Below are 27,068 nucleotides of genomic sequence, written 5' to 3' on the forward strand. Positions count from 1 at the left end.
ACTCTGTAGCTGCTTCAAATTCTGCGGCGAAGGCAAGTCGTGTATGGCACGGAGGTGCTCGGGACTGGGATGTATGCCTTGGGCATTGATTATGTGTCCCAGATAGGGTAAGTCACGAGCAAAAAACACACATTTGTCCTTCCGCAAGCGAAGACCATTTTGTCGCAAAACCTGAAATAATGTTCTGAGATTGGCTACATGCTCTTCTTCCGTCTTTCCGGAGATCACAATATCGTCCAGATAGTTTGCTGCAGTAGGGACCGAGGCACAAACAGTTTGTAGATATTGCTGAAACAATGCAGGGACGGATGCACACCCGAAAGGCAGTCTTTTGAATCAGTACAAACCAAGATGCGTGTTAACCACCAAGACGCGCTGGGATGCGTCGTCCACTGGTATTTGCAAGTACCCATCTGCTAGGTCCAACTTAGAAAAATATGTACCCGGGCACAGTTTGTCAAAAAGATCCTCCAGGCGGGGTAAAGGAAAAGTTGCAATCACTAGTTGTGGATTCACCGTTGCCTTGAAGTCTACACAAAGTCTCAATTTGCCGGAAGGTTTTGGCAAAATTACTAAGGGTGATGCCCAGCGAGAAGCCTGCACACGTTCAATTACACCTTGTGATTCCAAATCATTCAACGTTCTTGCGACCTCATCACGCAATGCGTGGGGAACATTGCGCGCTCTGAAAAATTTCGGTTGCGCGTTTACTTTCAGTTCCAAATGTGCTTCATAGTTCTTAGCGCAACCTAGGCCCGGTGCAAAAATGTCTGCAAACTCTTGACACAGACGAGAAACACTGGCTGAAGGCACAGTCTGGTTCACTGATAGGACCCGATTTACTATAGACAAGTTAAACAACTGAAATAAATCCAAACCAAACAAGTTCACTGCGGCAGAAGAACGAAGAACGTAAAATGACACAAGTTTTGTTTGTCCCTTGTATGTTGCAAGAAGGCTGCACTGTCCTAACACAGGGATATTCTGACCGGAATATGTAGTTAGCTTAACATTTGCGGCACGCAAGGGAGGTGTGCCCAGTTGTTTGTACGTGTCTTTATTGATCAATGAAACAGCAGCTCCGGTATCGAGCTGGAATGGTATTACGTGGCCAAGAATGTCCAAGTCCACAAAAAGTTTATTGTCCTGCTGACGACAAGAGCGACTGTCTCGTGCAACGTGAACAGACACTGGTACAGAATCACGTGCTAATTGACGTGATTTCCGGCGACGTCAACGCACCCTTTTTGTGGGACGAACACAGTCACTGTTAGAGAGATTGGCACTGGGCGGAGTGGAATGAACTACATGAATGTCCATGGGCGAAGGTTCACGAGCCTGAGTATTCTTGGTTCGATTCCGGCACGAAGCAAAGGGCCTGGAATGGTTGTTAGTGTCCGATCGGAGCTTTTTCTGGCAAACACTCTGAACATGTCCTTTTTTATTACAGAAAAAGCAAATAGCTTGGTGTGACGGGCAATTCTCACGCGAATGTCTAGTAGTACACCGCGGGCATCATTGTAGCACTGCATTTGCGTGCTGGCGCGGCACACGCGGCTGCGCGGACGGGCGCGAGGGCTGTTTACTGTTCCGTGCAGCTCGCCCGGCGGGCCGGTTAACGTGACACACGGCTGGCGAAGTTGCAAATGATTCCTGAGCAAAGTCAAGTGTGTCTTGCCTATCCAATATGTCTATCACTTGTTGAAGGGAGGGACTGACTAGTTTCAAAATTTGCTCCCGTATACGAACATGAGAGACGTTCTGTGCAATTGCATCACGTACCATTGTATCTGAATAAGGGAGTCCACATTCACACTCAAAAGCACAATCCCTAGTAAGGCCTTGCAAGGTTGCAACCCACTCCCGATTAGTCTGATCGGCCGTACGTTTTGTACGAAAGAACGTATACCTTTTTGCAACTACATTGACGGATTCCTTGAAATAGGCATCTAACGCCGACAAAATTTCTTCGTAGGACAGAGTTGCTACGTCGCGTCGGGGAAACAATTTCACTATCACTCTGTACGTCTGGACGCCGACACACGACAATAAGTGAGGCTGCCGCTCATTACCTTGAATTCTGTAGGCGGCTAGATGGAATCCAAATTGGCGTGACCACTCCGTCCAGCTTTCCATTGCCGCATCAAATTGACGAAAAGGTGGTGCAACTGCGTGTTGTGGCTGCGGTAGCGGTGGAGCGGCGGCTGCCGCATCGTTTTGCATTGCACGTTGACCCTGGACGAGCTGTCCTAGGGCATCCAATAACGCCTGCGTCTGCTGATTCTGCAAGCGATAAAATTCGGACAGTACATCTGGAGATTGTGGCGAAGCCATGACACAAGTAAATTAGAGCAATACGACCATCCCATCCTCGTCGCCAAATATGTTGTGACTTAGCAAGACAGCCAAGTCACAACGAGAGGAAGCCGAAAGGCACGCATTAAGCTCACGCAGATTGGCGTGAGGTCTGGAACAGTTAAAAGGAAATGAGAATTTAGAAAATGGACGCAGTTGCTGTAATACTTAACTTTAATCCACATTTGTAGAACATCGCTCTTGATGATACATGCTTCAAAATATTAATTATCAAAGCTAGGTCGTAGCCAATGACTTAGCTGAAGGCTATGCTAACTATCGTCTTGGCAAATGAGAGCGTATTTGTCAGTGTGGCTTCGCTAGCAAAGTCTGCTGTACAACTGGGGCGAGTGCCAGGACGTCTCTCTAGACCTGCCGTGTGGTGGCGCTCGGTCTGCAATTACTGACAGTGGCGACATGCGGGTCTGACGTATACTAATGGACCGCAGCCGATTTAAAGGCTACCACCTAGCAAGTGTGGTGTCTGGCGGTGACACCACACAAACAACAAAGGTATCATCAACATATCCGAAGAAACAGGTGGGTTTCAAAGGTGCCGATTCCAATGCATGTTTCTCGAAGTCTTCCATAAACAAATTTGCGATCACGGGAGACAACGGACTACCCATTGCAACTCCATCTGTCTGTTCCTAATACTGGTCATTGAATAAAAAGTAGGTGGATGTCAACACATGCTGAAAGAACATTTGATCGCAAGGTCATAGGTCAACCGATTCCTCCACGGGAAAACACGTCTGATATATTCTATACGACACTGGTGACGGCATGTGCGTCACATGACAGGAATATGTTGTCGACCCACCTAACTTGTACACTTAGCGAATGGGTAAAAAGATTCTTCTACCTTGCCCGATTTAGGTTTTCTTGTGGATGTGATAATCACTCCCAAAAAAGTGATGAAAACATAAGAGTTTGTCACATAAACTAAAAATAAAAAATTAAACTTTTCACTCGAGGGAGGACTTGAACCTAGGACCTCTCGTTCCGTACCTGCTCTCGCTAACCACGGGACCACGGCGCTCCTTGACTCCCACTGTCCTTGATGTTACCTATCTTCGCATGGACTACTCAGTTTGTATATTTTGCTTATTTTTTTCATAGTTCCACACAACTTCTTCCTGTTTTCTCGATTGATCTGTGTTCAGTTTTTCAAGGCCTATCCACTGTGCCAACTTATAACTAAATCTGAGTGGGGTGTGATGGGGAGGTTCCCTTGTAAGATATCCGAGTCATTCAACTGCAGTCATTCCAAACGATGTAAGAAATCAGCTGAGTTCCTGATACGATGTTCACACTGACAAACTTTTGAACTCAGAGAAGCAAGATGCTTGGCTACACGATATGTTGGTGTGCCAATATTACTCACTATAGGTCGGAAAGGAACCCCTTCCTTCCATACCTTCGGAAGGCCATATAACCTAGGGGGAACAGCACTGTAGGTGTGAAGACTCTTGATAGTGTTCTGCAACAAACCACTTTTCTTCAGGAGGCTGTTGGTCTTTCTCTCAACACTTTCTGTGGGGTCAGCATCGATTCTGCAATACACTGAGTCAGATAATAAACATTGCATCTTTTGTACATAATCCTGTTTGTTTAAAACAATGGTGGCATTACCCTTGTACACAGGTAAAATAACAATATCAAGATCAACTTTGAAAGAGCGTAAAGCAGCTTTTTGCTGCTGTTACATTACTCGTGGGTGGAGGAGCCCAAGTCAACACACGGCATGCATCCTTCCTAACATCCTCTGCAGCGTCTGGAGGTAATTTGCAAACTGCCTGTTCAGTTGAACTGGTAAAATCAGCTACCGGCAAACTCTTCAGTGTGGGGTCCAAAATTTAAACCCTTCCCAAGCACGGATAAGGTTGCATCGACAAAAGATTTCTCTGTGAGATTTATCACAGAATGTCGAGATATAACATCAGACCCCGAACGATGAAAATGTTCAAACTTTGCCAAATGCCGGGCAGTAACAGAATTGTATTCCCAATCTGCTCGAGTCCATGAGTCACTGTCCAACCAATCCCAAGTGAAATCAGACAATTTCGAAGCAACCATTAAATGAAAACGAAACAGTTCTTTGGAAACAGATTCCAAATGTCGACAAGTAAAACAAATCCTTTCACAAACAAGAGCCAAGCCAGCACATTGCTTGATGCGATTGGCGGCAGGAGAATTAGTATGGTGCACAACCTTGGCAAATGTTGGGACATTATTTTCATCTCGACACCTCAGTAAAAATGACAAAGAACATTGCAGTCTAACTCAACAGCTACGAAGTTTATCCAACTTTCATAAACACCAATACATTTCCTCCCTGTAGATGTAAACAATGTGAGACCTGAGTCTCTCCTGGCATATACAATTTTCAAACAACTTCGGCCAGGTAGTGTTAGCGACCGCCAGTATTTTGGCGGAAGCACACCCCGCCATTTTCAAGGGAAACTGCAATGAACAGGTGATGTACTCGATACACCCGAACATTCGTTTTACGGTGTAGGTGGAAGAGGATGGTTGCCTTCCCTTTCTTGACATTTTGGTTAGGAAGAAGGATGATGGATCATTGTGACATGCAGTTTACAGGAAACATACTCATACTGACTTGTATTTACAGGCTAATAGTTGTCACCATCCGGCTCAGAGTGAAGGGGTACTTCATACCTCGGTACACAGGGCACGTGCCGTTTCTGACGCTGAGGCTTTGCCAGCTGAGGTGTCCCATCTTGAAGCTACGTTTTGTCAAAATGGTTATAGTGAAAGACAGGTTGAATGTGCATTGCGCTATTGACCAACTGTGCATTGGGTGATTGATGATAATACTGAGTTGACACCTAAGTCTGCTGCATTTTTTCCTTATGTAGGAAGCATTTCCAACAAGATCGGTCATATTTTACAGAAATACCTCCATAAAAAATTAGTGCTTTTGGGTTCCATTAAGGATGATCTTGGTTTACGTAAGGTGAGTGTATATCGCATTCCTCGTAGCTGTGGCATGGTGTATATTGGTCACACTATCAGGACCGTGGAAGACCGATGTACTGAGCACAGTTACAGCAGCCAAGTAGATCTGCTATTACTGAACATTGCTTGGATACTGGTCACCCTATGTTATGCAAAAACACTGATATATTGGCATGCACATCCAGATATTGGGACAGTGTTATTAAGGAGGCAGTTGAGATTAAATTAGTGAGAAACCTAGTAAACAGGGATGGAGGTTTATGTTTAAACTCTGTTTGGAATCCTGCCCTCTCCCTTCTCAAAAACCAGAGGGACAGAGTCAATGTTACCTCACCTGCTAGTTCGTAGTCTCACTATCAATATCTCTGACTTTAGTCATCTTTGGTGGCACTAGTGTTCAGTGTGTGTTATCTTTCCTGCATTAGTCAGAGAGCCGAGTTTTAAATTTGCATGTACATTGCCTGTCCGTTGCAGTTTGCCTTAAAAACGGCGGGGTGTGCTCCCGCTGAAATCGGCGGTCACTGTTAATACTATCTGGCTGAATTCTTGTAAGTTGTTTGAAAAGTGAATACTTGTTTTCAAAATAGCATAAATTACTTGCTAAGCATGTAATAAATTACTGCTTTATTCATTGACATCAGTAATGTGTGTACAACACTACTTGAAGAGACAGTATTCTTGAGCAGCTCCATCACTACAGCTTTCGTGGCCACCTCCCTATTTTCATACAGTCCTACGCGCTTTTGTAGGTCCCAAATTGGTGACTTGCTGTCGGATCGTTTTGAGCAGAAAACTGGTGTTTCTTAGGGCAGTGTTTTAAGTGTTACCCTCTTTGCCATAGCCGTAAACAGTATCGTGTGTACAGTATGGAGTCCTGTACATAATTCTGTATTTGTGGACAATTTCACTGTTTTCTGTTTCTCCTCCAGTGTTGCAAAAGCGACCTTTAGTTACAGCTTACAGTGCAGAGGTTACAGGAGTACGCTGCAAAGACAGGTTTTTGGTTTTCTGCAGATAAGTTTGTATGTGTGCATTTTAATTGTTCTCATCATATTTTTAATTTACGTGACTTGTGTATGAGTGGCACTGTTCTGTGTTTTAGAAACTCTGTGAAGTTTCTGGTCTTCACAATTGACTCCAAATTGTTGTGGTTGTGAGACAGTAAAGCCAGAACCGTGCAAGCCCTGAATATCATTAAGTGCCTTAGCCACAGGTTTTAGGGAGTGAACAGAGTGCATCTTTTCAGATTTATAAGGCTTTTGTGTATTTGTGGCTTGACTACGTGGGCACAGTTTATGGACTGGTGAGGCACTCTTATTTGAGGATCATTGACACTGTCCGCATGAGGGAATTAGGCTGGCTACCAGTACTTAAAGGACTAGCCCTGTACCCAGTCTCTGTGCTGAGACACTTACAATCTGACGGCAACTCCTCGTGGTGCATCAGGCACGTAAGTTCCACGCAGCTCCAAATTCACTTCCATATCATACTGTGGCTTGTCCGCGTCAGGCGTGCCATTTTGCCAATCGCCCATGAGCGACAAGGCCGTGTGGGATCCATGTGCGGCATGTGCTGGAGTCACGTGGTACGGAGCAAGTACAATGCCAAATCCACAGTTTTAACAGTCTGCCACCCTGGTTACTACAGGGGTCCAGGATAATTTTAGATTTGGTGCAGTACAAGAGAGATTTCACTCTTGCAGACATTTTAATTGAGCGTCACTCCTCTACTGCTGTCTTTATGGATAGGTCTAAACAGGGGTACTCTGTATGTTGCTCTTTTGTTTTCCCAGATAATGTCCTCAAGATTTAGTTGCCTCCAGAGTACACTGTATTTGATGCCCAACTATCTGCGATCTTGAGGGTGCTGGAGTAGGTGAGATGTGCCGTGCCTGCTAAATTCCTCACTCCCTGAGTGCCCTTCAGTCTCTAAAATGCTTGTATTCAGCTGATAAAGTAGTCCATGATGTCCAGGGTGCCCTCATCAAGCTACAATGGCTGGGGGAGGCAGTGTCCTGCTGGGTGCCAGGGCACATGTTTATTGCAGGGAATGAAAGGGCATATGTAGCAGCCAAGGAGGCATGTCTTGATCCTGGGTTAGTTCAGTGTGCCAGCACCCTGCACGCACTCATCTCGCTGTTGAGGTACAGTGTCACGAGACGAGAGGCTGGAAGTGTCTGATACAAGCTGCGTGTAGTAAAGCCCACTACATGGCCGTGGCGTACCTCCTTTCAGACACGAAGACAAGTGAGGTCCTGCTTACTCGTCTTCACATAGGCCACAGTCCTACAATGCACGGCTTTTCGCTCCGGCAAGACGATCCTCCAATGTATGGTGCTTCTGGCGTATGGATAACTGCACTCCACATTTTAATAGACTGTGTTTTATTTTTAGACCATAGCACGGAGGCAGATTTGCCAGAAGATCTGCCCTCACTTGTAATAGATATTGAAAAAAATGTGGTTAGAGTTTTAAGATATGTGGTGTGCCCAACTAGTCTCCAGAAGTTTTAGCGGGGTGGTCTTAATGTGTTAACAGGGTGACTGGCCCATCCACGATTTTTTAAATGTTCAGTTGGTCACATTTCCTGTGCATGTCCTTTAGCTCTTCAGTGGTTTTATTTCTGTTTAAATACCAGGCATAGCAGCTTCACCATTCTCTGTTGTATTAAGGCCTGTGAGATAGTTGGTGTGTGGATAAAGTTAATGGGACGTGAGTGAGTGAATGACTGTCATTTTATAGATTTCCTTTTCACAGTATAATGGAAATCACTAATAAATTGTGGGAAAGAGTTGCTGACTAGTACTTACCTGGGGGAGACAAAATGTATAATATCAGAGATACACACATAGAAGCAAGAGACACACACTAGCTAGTTTTTGGAACTAATTGTTCCTTCATCGGGGATGAGGGACAGACTTGTTCATCGTTTGGGAACGGCCACTCACTCAGACTAAAGGAAGAGAGACCCACCTGTAGTGAGGAAGTAATATCCTTTGACCATTTCTGAGGTCTCCAGAATAAGCAAATTTATAAATGGTTGTGAAGCAGTGTTTTTGTTTGTTGTTTTATTTACAGAAGCCGGAAACTGAATAGACTCACACCATGTGTATGTCATAAGAAGCGATCAAAAGGTTTCCATTTGAGGGCATTGCTGCAGCATACATGCAATGCAGTGCGCCTCCACCACGGGTATATAAGCATTGATATGTAGGCAAGGGAATAATAGTATGGCATTCGTGTCTTTCCAACACGCGAGCAGTAACTGTGGAAACTTGGCGACGTCATTACCAAATGCTTCCAAACAGGACCACCGTGCTGTTATTCTGTTTGTGGTTGCCTAAAGCAAATGCTGGCGGACATCCATTGTGAAATGAAGAATCTTTATGGTGCAACATGTTAGTAAAAAACCACATTGTGGAATTTTGTGCCAAGTTCCGTTTTGATCACAGACACAAGACGACAGTCGATCTGGGAAGCCGGCCTAATCCATTATGGACATCAAGTGAGCGGTCGACGGTACAATTACGGTGGACCGGTGTGTAATCGTTTGCGCCCTAGCAAAAGATCTCGAAATTGTGTGCAGCATATTAGCAGGCAGGAGCTAGGCTTGTTTAAGGCCTGCAGCCGGTGGATACCCCGAGCACTGAATGTGGAACAAAAAGCAAACCAGATGGCTGTTTGCCTGAAGCACTTGATGTTGAAGGCAACATGTTCCTCGTGTGCACTGTTGCGGGCGACTGAAGCTGGTGACACTACTGGGAACCAGAGTCGAAAGGGTCTTCGGTGCAGTGGTGTCGACCATCGTCCCGTCATTCCGAGAAGTTGAAGAGCCCGCCATCTGCTGAAAAGTTGATGCCTACCCAGTTCTTTGATTACAAGGTCCCATTATTCATTGATTTCAAGGAACATGGTGTCTCTATCACTGAGGAATGGTACTGCACAGTGCTTGAGAAATTAAGACATACAATTAAGGTGAAACTTCCAGGAAAACTGTGACAAAGAGTGCTGCTGCTTCGTGATAATGCACATCTCCATATTGTGAATGCCATTACGCCAACTCAGGTGGGAAACAGTCAAGCCCCTCCCTATTGTCTTAATCTCTTCCTGTGTGATACCACACCTTTGGTCCCTTAAAGGCTTTGAAGGGTCGACAATTCCTGTCGGACGAGAATAGGCAGAAGGCAGTTGTAGACTTCTTCTTGCAGCAGAACATGGTGTTTTACCAAATGGGTGTCTTCAATCTGGTGCATTATTGGGATGATTTCGTCAATGCTCATGGTGGTTTTGCCTGATTGGCATACCGATTATGCATTGTACAGCCGTTGAAAGGAAGCTTTTTGATCGCCCCTTTATAATTTTCTCTTACAGTGTATAAATAGTACAAACTGTTGGAAGATGTAAATTAATTTATGCTATTTTTTTCTGATTTTACCACCAATCTCACTGGTACAACCAACAGAAACTTCTTATCTGCAAGTAATGTGAACTACAGAAAATGAAATAATAGCATATGGGAATCTGAAAATGGCAGTGTGCTGCCAAAATATGTTGTGAAAACTACACTGCATAGCAAGAAAAGTAAAGCACCCAACAAGAGGAGCAAACAAAAGGAAACTTCACAGGTTGAGAGGGTACGTTATATTATTTCAGTGGTTCCAAAATCAAGTCAATTTTATGAAAAAATAGGCAGTATGAATCAACTTCTCAGCATGAGATTGCTCCACCTGATCTGGCTGCAACCATTGGTTCAGTGGGAAGGGTGTCATAAAGATGATATATGTTTTGCTGAGGCATGCTGACCCACAACTGTTGTAACTTGTCTGTGATATTCCAGATATTGGCACTGGGATGTCTACATCTACATACATACTCCACAAGTCAGTGTATGGTGCATGGTGGAGGGTACCCTTCATAACAGCTAGTTCTTTCCTTTTCTGTTCCACTCTCAGAGCGAACAAAAAAAAAAAAAAACAATTGTCTATATACCGCCGTATGAGCCCTAATTTCTCGGATCTTATCTTCGTGGTCACTACACAAAAGTATGTTGGCAGCAGCAGGAGCATTCTGCAGTCAGCATCAAATGCTAGTTCTCTAACTTTCTCAGTAGTGTTCTTTGAAATAAATGTCTTCTTCCCTCCAGGGATTCCCATTTGAACTTCAGTAGCATATACATAACACTTGCATGCTGATTGGACCTACCAGTAACGAATGTAGCAGCTCAACTCTGAATTGTTTTGATGTCTTCTTTCAATCTGACCTGTTCAGGTTACAAATACTTAAGCAGTACTCAAGAATAGGTCGCACTAGCATCCTATATGCATCCTCCTTTACAGATAAACTACACTTTCCTAAAATTCTCCCAATGAACCGAAGTCAACCATTTATCTTCCCTACCACTGCTCGTTCAGTTTCATATCGCTTCGCCACATTAGGCCCAGATATTTAAATGATGTTGACTGTGTCCAGCACGACACTACTAGTGCTGTATCTGGACATCGCGGGTTTATCTTTCCTACTCATCCACATTAACAAACATTTTTCTGCATTAAGATGCACCTGCCATTCATCATACCAATTAGAAATTTTGTCTAGTTCATCTTGTATCAACCTATAGTCACCCATCTTCAACCCCTTCCTGTACACCACAGCATCGTCAGCCAACAACCACAGTCTGTCAGCCAGATCATTTATGTATATCAGGGTGTATGGAGGAGACCAAGAGATGAATACACTAAGCAGATTCAGAAGGATGTAGGTTGCAGTAGGTACTGGGAGATGAAGAAGCTTGCACAGGATAGAGTAGCATGGAGAGCTGCATCAAACCAGTCTCAGGACTGAAGACCACAACAACAACAACAACAACAACAGGGTGTATACGACCCGGGACAACCGGGAGTTCCGGGAAAAACCCGGGAATTTTTTCATCCGGGAGAAAACCGGGAAAAATCCGGGAATATTTTAGAATTCCGGGAATTTTTCATTGTTTTCAGTCAAATTTTTGTAATTTTGACTCTTAAGAACCGATACTCTAACAAAGAATATTACTGTATCCCGCTACTGCAGAATAATACTTCAGTAATAAAACATGAACGAGTGAAGAAACGAAAATAAAACTTAAACTGCAAAGTAAATGCGTCATATACAGCAACAAAACAAAGTGCTCATACAAGCGTCTGCCAACAGCAAAATTTGTCAAAGGCTTTAGGAAGAATATGCTATGATTCGTAACAACAAATTGCCTCCGATGAGCGTTAACGTCACAACTTTTTACATTAGATTCTTTTTAGCAGTTGCAAGGGGAATCATGCGCATGCGCCATTGAGTAGTACCTTCTCCCGCTTCTGGCTGCAGAAATGTGACTGTTGGCTATGTAAGCAGCTGCAGGTTTGAATGTCTTGTTTCTTTTATGCCCTAATGTAAGTTCTTTTAATGTTTTACACGTACAAACATACGGGCTCCCTACGACATCGTAGCTGCGCAAGCGCGGTGATGCCTGTCATCTGGCGCTCTCTGGCAACTGCGGAAAAGAACCAATTTCTAACAGGTCATGGGAAAATATCCCGAATGGTGGTTTGAAAAGCGTTACCATCAAAGAAAATTTCCTTTTAGGCAAGTTGAACTACGTACGAGAATGTACGATGAATTTCTTAAATCAAAGAGCGTTTGAATCTCATTTAAAAATAAACTCTTTGATGACGAGCCATTTAGATGAATTTCGAGCCCACAATACAGACATTTATGTAGTTATTAAAAATTTTAATGGCACATTTGTGTGATATATCTTAAATTGTAATACGCGCATAAAAGACCAACATTATATGTGAAAGCTTAGCTTCTCTTCCAGCGTATTAATCTTAAAGACCAATATTATAAGTGAAAGCTTTACTTTTCTTGTAGCAACACTATGTATATTAATTTAAACCATTAACTTCTTCTGTTTGTGTGTTAGCGCTACTTAACAGTGATGTTGCTATTGGCTGACTTCATCATGTGTCATAAGTGCTGAATATCTGGTATCATCGGCTGGTGAAAATCACGTGACATGAGCTATGACTGGCTTACAAAAGCGCATCGCAATCTCGATTTCAATGCTTCGGAAAGTAACATGCGGTGTTTGGTGGAATTCGAATTTATACTTTTGTAATACGAAAATATGCAGCGTACATGTTACTGCACATCAAAGATCCTTCCAAAACTTTTTTCCCCCCTGTGTTTCGTTTTCTAAAGTGCCGGGAAATTCTACGCCCATGTATAAAACCATAACCATTCAAAGGATGGATAAGTTATACAGTTCAGAGAGAAAATGTACTGTCAGTTAACAGGAAAAAAGTATGTTTCCACCCAGGAGAAAATGTATTTTTGACCGGGAAATCCGGGAATTTTTCTTCTTTGTCCACGTATACAACCTTTATATAGAAAATAGCAATGGTCCTATCACATTTCCATGGAGCACTCCTGATTTTTATCCCTATCTCCGATAAACACCTGCCGTCGAGAACAACATTCTGGGTTCTATTACTGGAGAAGTCTGTGAGCCAGTCACACATCTGAGAGCCTATTCTGTACGCACTTATCTTTGTGAAGCCTGCATTTGGGTACCGTGTTGAATGCTTTTCGAAAATCTAGAAAAATGGAATCAGCCTCTTGCCCTTCATCCATAGTTCGCAGTATATCATGTGAGGAAAGAGCAAGCTGTTTTTTGCATGAGCAATGCTTTCTAAAGCTGTGCTGATTCTTGGACATTAGCTTTTCTGTCCCTAGGACATCCGAGCTGGTCCTGAATGTGTTCTGTTGGGGACAGATCTGAGGATCTTCCTTATGACATCATTCCCAGCTGAATCAGTGTATGCAGTCAGACCAGGTGGTGCAATGTCATACTGAGAAGTGGGCTCATACTGCCTATTTTTCCATAAATTTGACGTGATTTTTGGATCACTGAAATATCATATACTCTATCAACCTGTGAAGTTTCCATTCATTTCTTCCTCTCGTTGGTGGCTTTATTTTTTTTGCCGTGCAGGGTAGCTCTCACAACATATTTTGGTAACACACTGCCATTTTCAGATTCCCATACGCTATTATTTCATTTTCTGTAGTTTGCATTACTTCCTCAGTGTCATGCAGGTGGTCCATGTTGGTACGTGCCATATACAGACAAGTTGTTAAAAATGGTGTTAGTGGCCAAAGTCCCCTCAAACACAACCACCTGTTACCTCAAGTCATACCTGCTGCTTGCCAGTGCTGTGACACCATGAGTAACACTGCTATGTCCCTCCAAAATGTTGGAAGAATATGACCTCTTCTCAGGTCACTGGCAAGGTTGGTGGCTGTGGTCATCTGGGGTAGTTCAGAGCCAAGATTCATCAGTGCACACAATGTAATGCATTCATTCATCAGCCGTCCATGTTTCCCAGTCACAGGACCGCTGCACATGCAGCCATTTGTGCTGTGGTGTCAATGGCAACCTTGGATGGGATAGTCATTCCCTAGTCTTGTTAGTCCTTGACCAGAGACAGAATGTTACAGGGAATCCATTACTTTTTGTTAGCTGGCAGACACAGATGCGAAGAGGTTACGATGTGTTTCGTACACAATACTAGTCAATTCCTAATCTGTTCCACTCACAAATAGAATGAGGGCAAAACAACAGTTTAAAAGCCACCGTAGGAGCCCTAATTTCATGCATCTTATTGTCTACTTCCTCATCTATACTCTCCAAACCACTGTGAAGTGCGTGGCCAGGGTATGTCCTATTGTACCAATTATTAGTGTTTCTTCCCGTTCTATTCACAAATGGAGTGGATGAAGAATGGTTGTTTGAATGCCCCTGTGCATGCTGTAATAATTCTAATCTTATCCTCACAATCCGTTTTTGAGTGATACATAGGGGTTGTAGCATATTTGTAGAGTCATCATGTAAAGCCGATTCGTGAAACTTTGTTAATGACCTTTCTCAGGTTAGTTTACGTCTATCTTCAAAAGTCTGCCAGTTCAATCTGCATGATCCTTAAGCAAAATCTATGTTAGCAACAGTAGAATGGTTCTGCAGTCAGCTTCAAGTGCCGATTCTCTAAATTTCCACAATAGTCCTTCAGGAAAAAAGCATTGTTTTCCCTCCAGGAATTCTTATTTGAATATGTGGTGAGTCTTCAGAACACTTGCGTGCTGTTCAGATCTACCAGTAATAAATCTAGCAGCATAGCTCCAGATTGCTTTGATGTCTTACTTTAATCCAACTTAGTAGAGATCCCAAACACTTGTACAGTACTCAAGAATGATTCCCACTAGTGTTTTGTATGCTGTCTCCTTTCCCTAAATTCTCCCAGTAAAGTCAAGTGGACCATTCTCCTTCCCTACTGCCAGCATGACTGTTTCATAAGTAATCTTTGTACACTGACTGGATTTTCGCAATAGCCTGCTAATGAACCAAAATCTGCTACCTGTTTTTTGTATGACGCAGCGTATGTGATCATTCTATTTCGTGTCCCCACAAACACCCATGTATTTGTATGAGTTGACTTATTCCAGGTGTTTTTCATTTCTATTGTAGTCATAGGATACAACATTTTTATGTTTTGTGAAATGCACAGTTTTAATTTCTGAACACTTAAAATAAGTTAGCAGTTGTGCTCTGCTTTGAAATTTTATCAAGAGCTGATTGAATATTCATGCTTCTGTTCTCAAATAATGCTTGGTTATAGATAACCTTATCTTCAGAAAGGCTGCCTTTACTTTTGTCTTCCAAGTCATTGATGTCCAACATGAAAATCGAGGATCCCGACACTTCTGTGGGGGCCATTTGTCAATGACTTTCATTCCAGGATAACATGCTGCATGCACCCCATCAAGAAAGCCTCTCTGTAGTGATATATTTAATTTGATATCTCATAAGATCATGCTTTTTTAATATGTGTTCATGAGGTTTAGAGTCACGTGTGTTTTGGGAGTCGAGAAATACTGTTTCTGTTATTTTCAAGATGCCTTGTGAGGAGTGTGCAAGTTATGTTTCAGATGACTGATGTTTTTGAATCCATGCTGTTTTGTACATAAGAAGGGATTCCATTTGTGACTACTACTGAATGCTGATAAAGATTGACTATGTTGGCACTTACTCTCCAATAATGCTTATGATTACACGTTGCATGCTGAGTACTAATGTCTTCATACGTCCTTAATCACAATTTTACTGTGTTTCTTTCCAGGGAAGATGAGCGCATTTCTCGACGATTTGTAGAAAAGCAGAAACAGTCACAGTACGTTAAGTTCCTAGAGGGAAGGAAATCGCTTCCGGCATGGAGCAAAAAGGAGGAAATACTTGCTGCTGTTGCCAAACACCAGGTCGTGGTGATCAGTGGTGAAACGGGATGTGGGAAGAGCACACAGGTTTGTACCTATAGTATGCATAGACCACAGAAGAGGAGCTTTTGAAATAGGAGGACTATCCAGAAAGTAACAGACATTCTGAAACAAAAATTTAACTTCATGGAAAAACTAAATTTAATTAGACATTTTAAAAGTGCACTCTTAAGCTACTTTTCTACATAATTACCATTAAATTGAGACACTTACCATCCGTGGCACAAATTCTTCAATACTGTCTCTGTAGAAATCTGCCACCTGCAATTGCAATCACTGGTTTATACCAGCATGCAGTTCAGCATAAGTATCAAAAGCGTTGTGTAGCAAGCCACGTCTTCATCGCTGGGAAGAGGTGGTAGTTGCTCACACCTCCCCTTCAAAACCCTGTAGGAGCTTTTGGGTACGATCGGCTGTGTGTGGACATGCTCTGTTGTGAAAAAACAACACTTTCGCGCCAAGTTTTTCCTAACACTTATTTTGTGTAACCCGCCTTTACTTTGTCAGTTTTTGACAATATTACTTTGAGTTAATTGTTGTGCTGTGTTCAAGGAGATCTATGACAATCTCACAGGGTTTCAGAACACAGTAGCCATGTTATTACATGCTGACAGTGTTTTCAAACTCTTCCTTGATTTGTCGGGAGAATTTGTGTGCCCCCATTCTGTCAACTGCCTTTTTGTTTCACAATTGAGTTACCGTACTTCACCCGAATCTCATCCCCAGGTATGATATGATTGATAACTTTGTTACCATTTTTCTTCTAATCTTCAAGGTAGGTCAATGATGCAACAAGTTTCCATTTTTTGTGGTCTTCTGTTATGATTTTGGGAACCCACAGAATTTCGTGCACCAAGCTCTGTGAAATTTGGGGAAAATGTTGTGAAAGTTCTGTCATTGTGAAATGATGATTTTTATGAATTTTGTCATTGATTTTCATCACAGTGTATCAATCAAAAGGCTAGGGCTACCACTGCGGTCCTCGTTGTGAACATTGATATGACCATTTCTAAATCAATTCATCATTGTCTCACTCAGCTTTCACTCATTATTCTGTTTCTGTACACATCCCAAAGATTGATATAAATTGCAATTGGTTTGCAGTTGTTTGCCAACAAAAACCTAATCACAGAATGCACCTAACAGGTGGTGGTGTTTTCTATTGTGACACACATTTTAACACGTCACAGAAAGCAAAGTAGCAGAAACACAGACCATACGATACCACCAGTGGTTGCGTACTGAGTGTAGGAATATCATGGCACCAAGATGGCAGCTGTAGCCCTGCACTCTGCCGCGATGGACTAAAAGTCTGTTACTTTGTTACTTTCTGGCTAGCCCCCCATATCAGCCTACTTACATTTTCCTATGAGTCTCCAAATAGGCAGACCTCTTTTCATTATTTTTTCTTAAGATTACTTAATAACAGGATGTGAAATATCATGATGCTAATGTTAATAGCATAGCCAGAGACCCACAAAATATTGAGGTGCAAATATTAACAGTATTGTCTTTATGCCACATCATTGGCTGGTGAATTTTTTTTTTAAACCCCCTTCTCTCTCTCTCTCTCTCTCTCTCTCTCTCTCTCTCTCTCTCTCTCTCTCTATCATTGATTGTAATGTTTGCAATGGTACTTGTATACTGGTTGACAGGAGGACCTGTTGATGGCAATAATACTCCTGGACAGGTATTAGGATACAGCTATCGGCCACTGCATTGTAACTGATATGTAGTGCGCTTCAGTGTTAAGTGTAATAGGACAATCCTGTTTGAAAGTAGTATCGTGTGAGTGATTGAGATTGTGGAGCAATAATTTGTTGGACAGCAAAATATTGGCGGATATAATACCTGTGCTTTGACACAAATACACTATGTAATCACAAGTATCCGGACACCCCCAACAACATTCGTTTTTCATATTAGTTGCATTGTGCTGCCACCTACTGCCAGGTACTCCAATATCAGTGACCTCAATAGTCATTAGACATCGTGAGAGAGCATATGGGGCACTCCACGGAACTTGTGGCCATTAAGGCCTTCGTCAACAATCGATGACACACACACACACACACACACACACACACACACACACACACACACGAGGGCACGCACGCGCAAACACAACTCGCACATGACTGCAGTCTCAGGCAATGGGCTTCAGTTGCCTGAGGCTGTAGTCGTGTGTGTGTGAGTTGCGTGTGCATATCTTTCATCTATTGTTGATGAAGGCCTTAATGGTTCAATCTACCAGTAAGTTTCGTTATTTGTGACACACTTTGTTGTACCTATATGCGACTCAGCATCTTTGCTATATGGTGAACAGCAACTTTCCTTTTCATAATCATGAAGTAAAGAATAATTTGGCCTTAAAACTTTAACACAAAGTAACAAGAAGTATTTCAAGAGAGGATAGCACAAGCATATTCTGATAAAAGTGTGCAGATTCTCAGTTATTTAATGTGGAGTTGACCAACAGTTGTCACGAGAGGCAGGGAATGTATTGCTGACAGTAGGGAAGCAGAAACAGCATAATGGTCAGTCAGGAGAGCTCAGTGACTGAATGTGGACTAGGTGTTGGCTGGATCCATCAGGGACATTAAAACTGCTCTCAAGCTGCCCAAGTCAACTATGGGCAATGTGACCGTAAAGTGGAAATGCAAAGGAAAAACCACAGCTAAACTGAAACCAGAATGACCTCAATTACTGATGGGCAGGGTCCGTTAGGCACTGTGGAGTGTGGCTGTAAAAGATCACAAGAAATCAGTTAAAAAAAATCACTCGCACATTGCAAAGTGCTAGCAGTCTACCTAACACAATTGTGCATAGGTAGTTAAAAACAATGGAATACAATGGTTGAGCAACATTTATAAGCCACACATTTCTGTAGTCAGTGTTAAGCAATGCTTGAGATGGCGTAAAGAGCAATGACAGTGAACAACTGGAAACAAGCTACTTAGAACTACGAATCACGCTTTATCCTGTGGGTATGGATTTGGCCACTGCCTGGAGGTCATTACCTACATTTTTGCCCCAGGGGGGAACAATCAAAGCTGCCTAGCACTTTGAAACCTCAAACAAAACTACATAGGCTTATGCAGAACCAAAAAACGGGGAATGTTAACGAAGGGAGTACGCGTGTTCCATGACAGTGCATGTCTCCACACCGCCAACACAATAAAACAACTCTTGTATTAATTCAGTTTGGACATCTCTGAATTTGTTTACGGGTGGAAAAAGGTTTCCTGCCAGCAAAGAGGTCCATATTTCTGTCAAGCAATGGGCCAAAGAGGTGGTGGGAGACTTTTTTGGCTAAGATATCAGAAAGGTCACTCCTCGGTCCACATAGTGCATTTATAACAAAGATGAGTATGTTGAAAAATAGTGTTTGAAATACATTTATGAATAAGTAAATTTTTAGAAATGTGAACATACACTGCGTTCAATGCAATCACAACATTTTGTTTTGTAACAGAGGTGCTTTCATGTTATTCTCACTATAATTGATCACAGTACAGCTACATTCGAAATTGCAGCATTGATTCAAATTTAACTTTGGTATTATAAACGTCTGGTGTTTATTCTTGCTTTGATCTGTGATAAAGTACATTTATGGTTTCAGGTTCCCCAGTTTCTGTTGGATGAGTGGTTGACTCTTCGGCACAAAGGAAGTGGTCGCCATCTTGTCGAAATTATCTGCACACAGCCGAGGAGATTGTCTGCCATTGGTGTTGCCGAGCGAGTTGCTGATGAGCGTGTAGAAAAGATTGGTAATGTCGTCGGGTATCAGGTACGTTATATTATGCGATGGCAGCAAAAGTTTATTCTTACAGTCTCAGGTATATGATATAAATGATCAATGACTAGTTGGAATCATATATAATGATAGTATTCACTCCTGAATGTTCAGAGTTGGTGATTGGTTAAAGTATGTAGGTAAAGGTAACCAGCGTGTAGTTATCCAATAAAGAATTTCTTTACTGTGTAACTCCAGGCAGGTCTGTGTGCGACACTACTTGTGTTGTTTACCAGCTGACATGTTTTCTGCTCAGCATTCTGCTCAGGAATGACTCAGCTGAGCTCTCCCTCCCTCTCTCTCTCTCTCTCTCTCTCTCTCTCACACACACACACACACACACACACACACACACACACACACACACACACACCACTTTTCCTAAACTCAAGAGAACTTGTATTACCACAATCAGTACTCTTTTTATTCCTTTGTTGGTTGTTTTTTGGTTGTTGTTATTTGTTTATTTTAACCCAATGGCCATCCTACTCGTTATACTCCATCATTACCCTCCCAGCAGACAAAGGATCTACCACTGTACTTAGTGATTGACAGGAGTATGTTAGTGAAGGTCTATGTCAGTAGTTTGACACCTATGCATACAGCATCTGACATTAAGATCCATCCCTGTGATTCAAACTGGCCTGCAAACCCTCCTAAATACCTCAGGCCCCTCACAAGAACTTACACCTCAATCCACAGAACTTCTTACCCCACCCAAACCATTCATCCCCATCTTTTACCTTCTACCTAAGATTCACAAACCCAGTCATCCTGGTCATCTCCCTCCATACCAACATCCCTCACGTACATGGTCTGTCTCTGAACATTTCCTCAGTCAATGCCCAACTAATTTGAAGCCTATGACACACTTTCCACTCACCTTAATCAACTTTATTCTTACCAACAACTACTTCACCTTTGAGGGGCAGACATGCAAACAGATCAGGGGTACAGCCATTGGAACCAGGATGGCTCCTTCCTATGCCAGCCTTTTCATGTATCCCTTGGAGGGGGCTTTCCTGAGATCCGTAAGTCTTCAGCCCCCAGTTTGGTTTAGATACATAGATGGCTTGCTGTATGGACTCATGGTGATGTTGATCTGTTAAAATTCCTGGAATCTCTCAATACTTTGTTCCAATTAAATTTCGCATGGTCCTATTCTGAACCCCATGCCACTTTCCTTGATGTTGATCTCATCCTCACCAAAGGCTAGCTACAGACTTTCATCCACATCAAACCCACTAACAAACAACAGTACTTACATTTTGACAGTTTCCATCCTTTCCATGTCAAACGTTCCCTCTCATACAGCCTTGGCATTCGGGGTAAATGTATTTGTTCAGATGCAGACTCTTTACAGCAATACACCACCACTCTCACTACAGCCTTCACTGGTTGTAATTATCCCAACAGCCTACACCAGAAGCAGATTTTCCGGACCATCACATCCAATCCTGGTACTGCCGATCCCTCCAAAAAAACCTCAGAGCACACAACTTGTCACCCAGTATTATCCTGATCCTGAATGCATCAATCAGTTACTTTGACAAGGCCATGACTTCCTAAAATCATGCCCTGAAATGAGAGCCATTCTATCTTAGATTTTGTCCACCACATTTAGAAAAGATTTTCGTCACCCTCCCAATCTCCGCAATATGCTTGTTGGGCCCTATGCTCCTTCTGCACCCATCTCCCTACCCTGTGGCTCCTAACCCTGTGACAGTCCACAGTACAAGACTTGGCCTATGCATCCTCCTGCTATGATCTATTCCAGCCTCGTAACTGACAAAACATATACTGTCGAAGGGAGATCGCCTGCAAAACGACACATCATATGCCAGCTGTTATGTAAGCACTGTTCAGCCTTTGGCATTGGCATGGCTACCACCCAATTATCAGTCAGGAAGAATGGGCATTGGCAGAGAGTGTATACCAGCAACACACAGTATCCTGTTGCAGAGCATGCTATACAGCCTGACAGTCATGTCCTCGGTGACTTTTTTTTCCATCTGGATTCTTCCCCCAGACACCAGTTTCTCAGAACTCCACAGGTGCGAACTACCACTACAGCATGTCCATGGTTTTCGCCACCACCTGGCGTTAATTTACATTAATTCCTTCCGTCTCTACATTTATTCACAGTAATTACTCCTTTCATGACTCCATTTTAGTTTTCTGCATCTTTCACTTTCTGACGTGTCTATATCTCGCTGTCCCCCCCTCCCACCTCTGTTGCATACAATGCACTTAGCTTTTCGCTCTTATTAACTTGTGAACTATGTTTTAGTAGTAATCTCTGTCTTGCATATTACCCTCTCTTCCACTTTTAAGCTCTCAAGTTTTCAAACTTTGTTCGTTGCAGTCCCCAACAGTCAGTATTTCCTACTCATCCTGTTCTGTAAGTCTCACCTAACCCGGTGTTCTGGATGACTTTTCTAAACTGTACCCCTTTCCCCAAACCTCTCCAGTCCTTTCCCTTCACCCCTCTTCCTTCCCTTTCATCTCTTCCACCAGATGAAGGAGCCACTGGCTCTGAAAGCTTGTGGAAGTTAAATCCTTTTGTGTGTGTGTGTGTGTGTGTGTGTGTGTGTGTGTGTGTGTGTGTTTTTGGGGGAGGGGGGGGTTGTAATGTGCCGGGCTGTATCCTTGTATTAGTGCCACTTAAAGTTCACGTCACAACTGGATGTGTTGAAACATTTCCTCACCCAGTAGGTAGTGCGCAGTGTTCCCGACCTACCTTGCTTTGCTTATTCAATATTGTCTTCCCGGTAGCTGTGTCCGTCTCACCCAAATCACACTGACATTAAGAAGCCAGGATCCCAGATTAAGTTTTCCAAAATCAAAAGTCAAGACCGTATTCATTGTTGAACATTTATGACAATTACAGTGCGATTTATTTGTTATCACTCACACACACACAATATTCATGTGACCATGCATCTTACACTTAATCGTCACATTATGTAGGTCAAAAACTTCCAGTCTTTAACAATGTTCACAATTACACTTTTTTGGTACCGACCGGAAAAATTAACCGACTTGCCGCACTTTTGCTCCATGAGAATCTGACCGAGAACTGAGAACTGCACCAGCTCGGACCTTATATAGACGAGTGCTTGAATATTTGACTATTTCTGTTAATATATTATAGTTTATAATTTCCCAGGGTTAAAATGATCCTTTCTAATTGGTTTTGAAGTTAACTATTGGGTTTTATTACTTAAATAACATGAGTGAGCTGTGTCAATTTAAATACACGAAACTAACTTATGCATCCGCAGTGGGAATTCCCGACTTATAACCATGGCAGCCCTCTTGAACAATAATTTTTACTTATTCAAATTTACTTAATTCTTAATTAATGCACTTACAAAGTTGAGACTGAAGTCATTTTATGTAGAAAAATAAAGGTAGCAAAAGTATCGAAACAGATCTCTGAATTATTTAGTAGTTTGGTCACAATTGGCACTGGAAGTCATACAGGCTACAGATTTCAAGTCTTAATATCTATTTAACTAATAGACTTTAGGTTAATTTAAACACTTTGCTGGGATCCGTAAAATTTAGGCTTTCTTTTGGATGCAGTCTTATAGCTGAATTCGATCTATTAACTCACTCGAATTTTACTTAATATGTATTGCACAATATACACCATTGTTCATAACTTTTAATAGGAAGCATTTCCAATAAAACTAATTAACTCATTACTTTCAGAATAGACATTAGAATGTACTGAAATAATAGATTTTACTAGGGGAATTTTATTTAAACTATTTCTGTATTCTATACTATGAGGCTGAAGGCCATAGAATCTGTAGTCAGAATCTGAGTAGTGAAAATGAAAAAAAATTATTAAAAATAAAAGTTCATTGCTTAACTAAGTTACTGAAGGAGTGTAAAACCAAAACAGGATAGCAGTGGGCAACCCTGCTTCGTTACAAGGTGCTACTTATCTACATTTGGTACATCCTGCCCGCTTTCTCTCTTAAATCATGCACACACATGCATGTATGTGTGTGCATGATTTAAGAGAGAAAGAGAGCAGGAGGGACTGAGCATAGTTAAGTATATGAAAAAAGAAAAAAAAAGAAAAAAAGGGCAGCGTAAGACAATCACGTAAATGGTCACATTGTTCTCGCATTATAGAAAGTGTCGGTAATTCAAGGTCACCCGTACTCGGGAGCAGGGGGGGGGGGGGGTGTTTGCAGCCCCCCTCTAGCTCAAGGAAAGGAAAAAACGTATTGTAGTCAGGGTTTTTCACCAACTCCCCCCCTCCCCCCACTACCACCACCAATTGAACAAAGTGAAGGAAAGGTCAGTATTTATGGCTGCTTACAAGTCGTCATTCGTCTTCCAAAAGTATTAAAAATATTCCTTACACCCAGGTCTAGGCATTGCTCTGCAAACTGATGCATGGGTGCTCATGCTGTAACTGTAAAACTGACGTGTTCCACATCATAGCGAGAGGTTGCAGTTATGATCCACAGAATGTGCAAATCTACATTACTAAATAGTTAAAATGGTGCACAGTGTACATTTCCAGGTGCAGGTTCCATATGTAGCAACTTTTAGGGACAACAAAAATTTCGTTTTCAGTATTTCATGTAATTATTGGGTAAATTTAAAATGCTTTCCTAATCTACTCATTAATCTTATGTTAAAGGTTTAACACAATGTAAGTCAAGTATTAAAGTTAGAAACTGTGTATACAGGGTGGTCGATCCGGGCCAAATATCTCACGAAATAAGCGTCTAACGAAGAAACTACAAAGAACGAAACTTGTCTAGCTTGAAGGGGGAAACCAGATGGCGCTATGGTTTGCCCGCTAGATCGCGCTGCAATAGGTCAAATGGATACCAACTGCATTTTTTTAAATAGGAACCCCCATTTTTATTACATATTCATGTAGTATGTAAAAAAATATGAATGTTTTAGTTGGACCACTGTTTTCACTTTGTGATAGATGGCGCTGTAATAGTCACAAACATAGGGCTCACAATTTTAGACAAACAGTTGGTAACAGGTAGCATTTTTAAATTAAAATGCAGAACATAGGTACATTTGAACATTTTATTTCGGTTGTTCCAATGTGACACATGTACCTTTGTGAACTTATCATTTCTACGAATGCATGCTGTTACAGCGTGATTACCTGTAAATACCACATTAATGCAATAAATGCTCAAAATCATGTTCGTCAACCTCAATGCATTTGGCGATATGTGTAACGACATTCCTCTCAACAGCGAGTAGTTCACCTTCCATAATGTTCGCACATGCATTGACAATGTGCTGATGCATGTTTTCAGGAATTGTCAGTGGATCATGATAGCAAATATCCTTCAACTTTCCCCACAGAAAGAAATCTGGGGACGTCAGATTCGGTGAACGTGCAGGCCATGGTACCGTGCTTCGACGACCAATCCACCTGTCATGAAATATGCTATTCAATATCGCTTCAACCGCATGCGAGCTATGTGCCGGACATCTATCATTTTGGAAGTACATCGCCATTCTGTCATGCAGTGAAACATGTTGTAGTAACATTGGTAGAACATCACGTAGGAAATCAGCATACATTGCACCATTTAGATTGCCATCGATAAAATGGGGGCCAATTATCCTTCCTCCCATAATGCCACACCATACATTAACCTGCCGAGGTTGCTCATGCTCCACTTGTCACAGCCATCGTGGATTTTCCATTACCCAATAGTGCATATTATGTCGGTTTACGTTACCACTGTCGGTGAATGACGCTTCGTTGTTAAATAGAATGCGTGCAAAAAATCTGTCATTGTCTCTTAATTTCTCTTGTGCCCAGTGGCAGAACTGTACACGACGTTCAAAGTCGTCGCCATGCAATTCCTGGTGCATAGAAATATGGTACGGGTGCAATCAATGTTGATGTAGCATTCTCAACACTGACGTTTTTGAGATTCCCGATTCTCGCGTAGTTTGTCTGCTACTGATGTGCAGATTAGCCGCAACAGCAGCTAAAACACCTACTTGGGCATCATTATTTGTTGCAGGTCGTGGTTGACATTTCACATGTTGCTTAACACTTCCAGTTTCCTTAAATAACTTAACTATCTGGCGAACGGTCCGGACACTTGAATGATGTTGTCCAGGATACCGAGCAGCATACATAGCACACCCCCGTTGTGCATTTTGATCACAATAGACATACATCAACACAATATTGACCTTTTCCACAGTTGGTAAACGGTCCATTTTAACACAGGTCCGCACTGGCGGAATGTTACGTGATACCACGTACTTATATGTTTGTGACTATTACAGCGCCATCTATCACAGAGCGAAGAAAGTGGTCCAGCTAAAACATTCATATTTCTTTACGTACTACTCGAATATGTAATAAGAATGGGGGTTCCTATTTAAAAAAATCCAGTTGATATCCATTTGACCTATGGGAGCGCCATCTAGCAGGCCAACTATAGTGCCATCTGGTTTCCCACTTCAAGCTAGACGAGTTACATTCTTTGTAGTTTTTTCATTTGATGCTTATTTCCTGAGATATTTGGCCCGGTCACTATCAATGGACCACCCTGTATATATCTTCAGATAGCGTAATCCACAGGGCACAAATTACCCAGACTATATTTTCTAACCTAAGAACATTGTAATTTGTTGCTCGAACAGTACACTCACGTGGAAGACTCATTACAATACAAGTAGCGGTACGTAAGTGGCCAGCAGAGCCTTCAGCTCCAGCGTACATATTCATTAGCTCCAGGCACAGTCAGCAGTCTGTGCATACAACTGCTGTCATATTACCAGACTGGGTGGCCTCTTGTGGCCAAATTGAGCACAAACTTCAGGCACGAACTGTGAAGAGGCAAACCCACAAAATTGGTACTGTATTATTTCCGTATTTGTGAATGAGATCACTCAGAGGATTCCAATAAAGTGTACTCACAATTTCAAAGCTTTTAAAAACTTTCTCTCACTGATGCTCCATGACAAAATAATGAAAGCAAAAAATGTGTTTCGTTAGCTACATTGTCGCTCGCTGATCATGCAGTTGAACTTCAGTATTAGACGTGAAGTTTTGATTTATTACTTCTGTGCTACTAACTTTATTCTAAACACATTTTACAGACATTAACCCAGATATATCACTGAATTTACTGGCATAATTATTTCATTGCCTGACACACGTTTACGGAGATATGACAGTTTATACATGGGTCTTCAATTCTTAAATTTGGGAGACTTACTGGTAATTAACTGACAAGTATCAGCTTGTGAAGACTGCAGGTACCTGATACATATCGTGCTGGTGCCAATGACCATATTATGTAATGACAGAATAAAAATAAACACAGGCATATAGGGAAAGAAAAGGAGTGAAACATTACATCATTTGTCAAGCTGTGATTCTGTACATCAAGGGCAGAGTCAATCATTTGTGTCCTGACACAACTCAGTGACGTAACATTAAAAATGGATAATACTTAATTGTGCTGGTCATAGCTGCAGTAACTGCAGCATTTATTCTTAAAGTAGCATGTTACAAAAACAATGTAAAATGAGCTACACGGAAGATAACA

The 27,068-nt window shown here is 42.0% G+C and overlaps 1 protein-coding gene across 1 annotated transcript in view; it reads left to right on the forward strand.

The window, feature by feature from the left end:
- LOC126210661 (putative ATP-dependent RNA helicase DHX57) overlaps positions 1 to 27,068 on the forward strand; it is a 238,405-nt gene that overhangs the window by 76,649 nt on the left and 134,688 nt on the right. The window contains exons 9-10 of the mRNA XM_049939992.1: positions 15,542 to 15,722; positions 19,318 to 19,485. Coding sequence (XP_049795949.1) covers positions 15,542 to 15,722; positions 19,318 to 19,485 — 349 coding nt within the window. The remainder of the gene's footprint in view (positions 1 to 15,541; positions 15,723 to 19,317; positions 19,486 to 27,068) is intronic.

Source organism: Schistocerca nitens, chromosome 10 (genome assembly GCF_023898315.1).
Source record: "Schistocerca nitens isolate TAMUIC-IGC-003100 chromosome 10, iqSchNite1.1, whole genome shotgun sequence".
In the NCBI taxonomy this organism is placed as follows: domain Eukaryota; kingdom Metazoa; phylum Arthropoda; class Insecta; order Orthoptera; family Acrididae; genus Schistocerca; species Schistocerca nitens.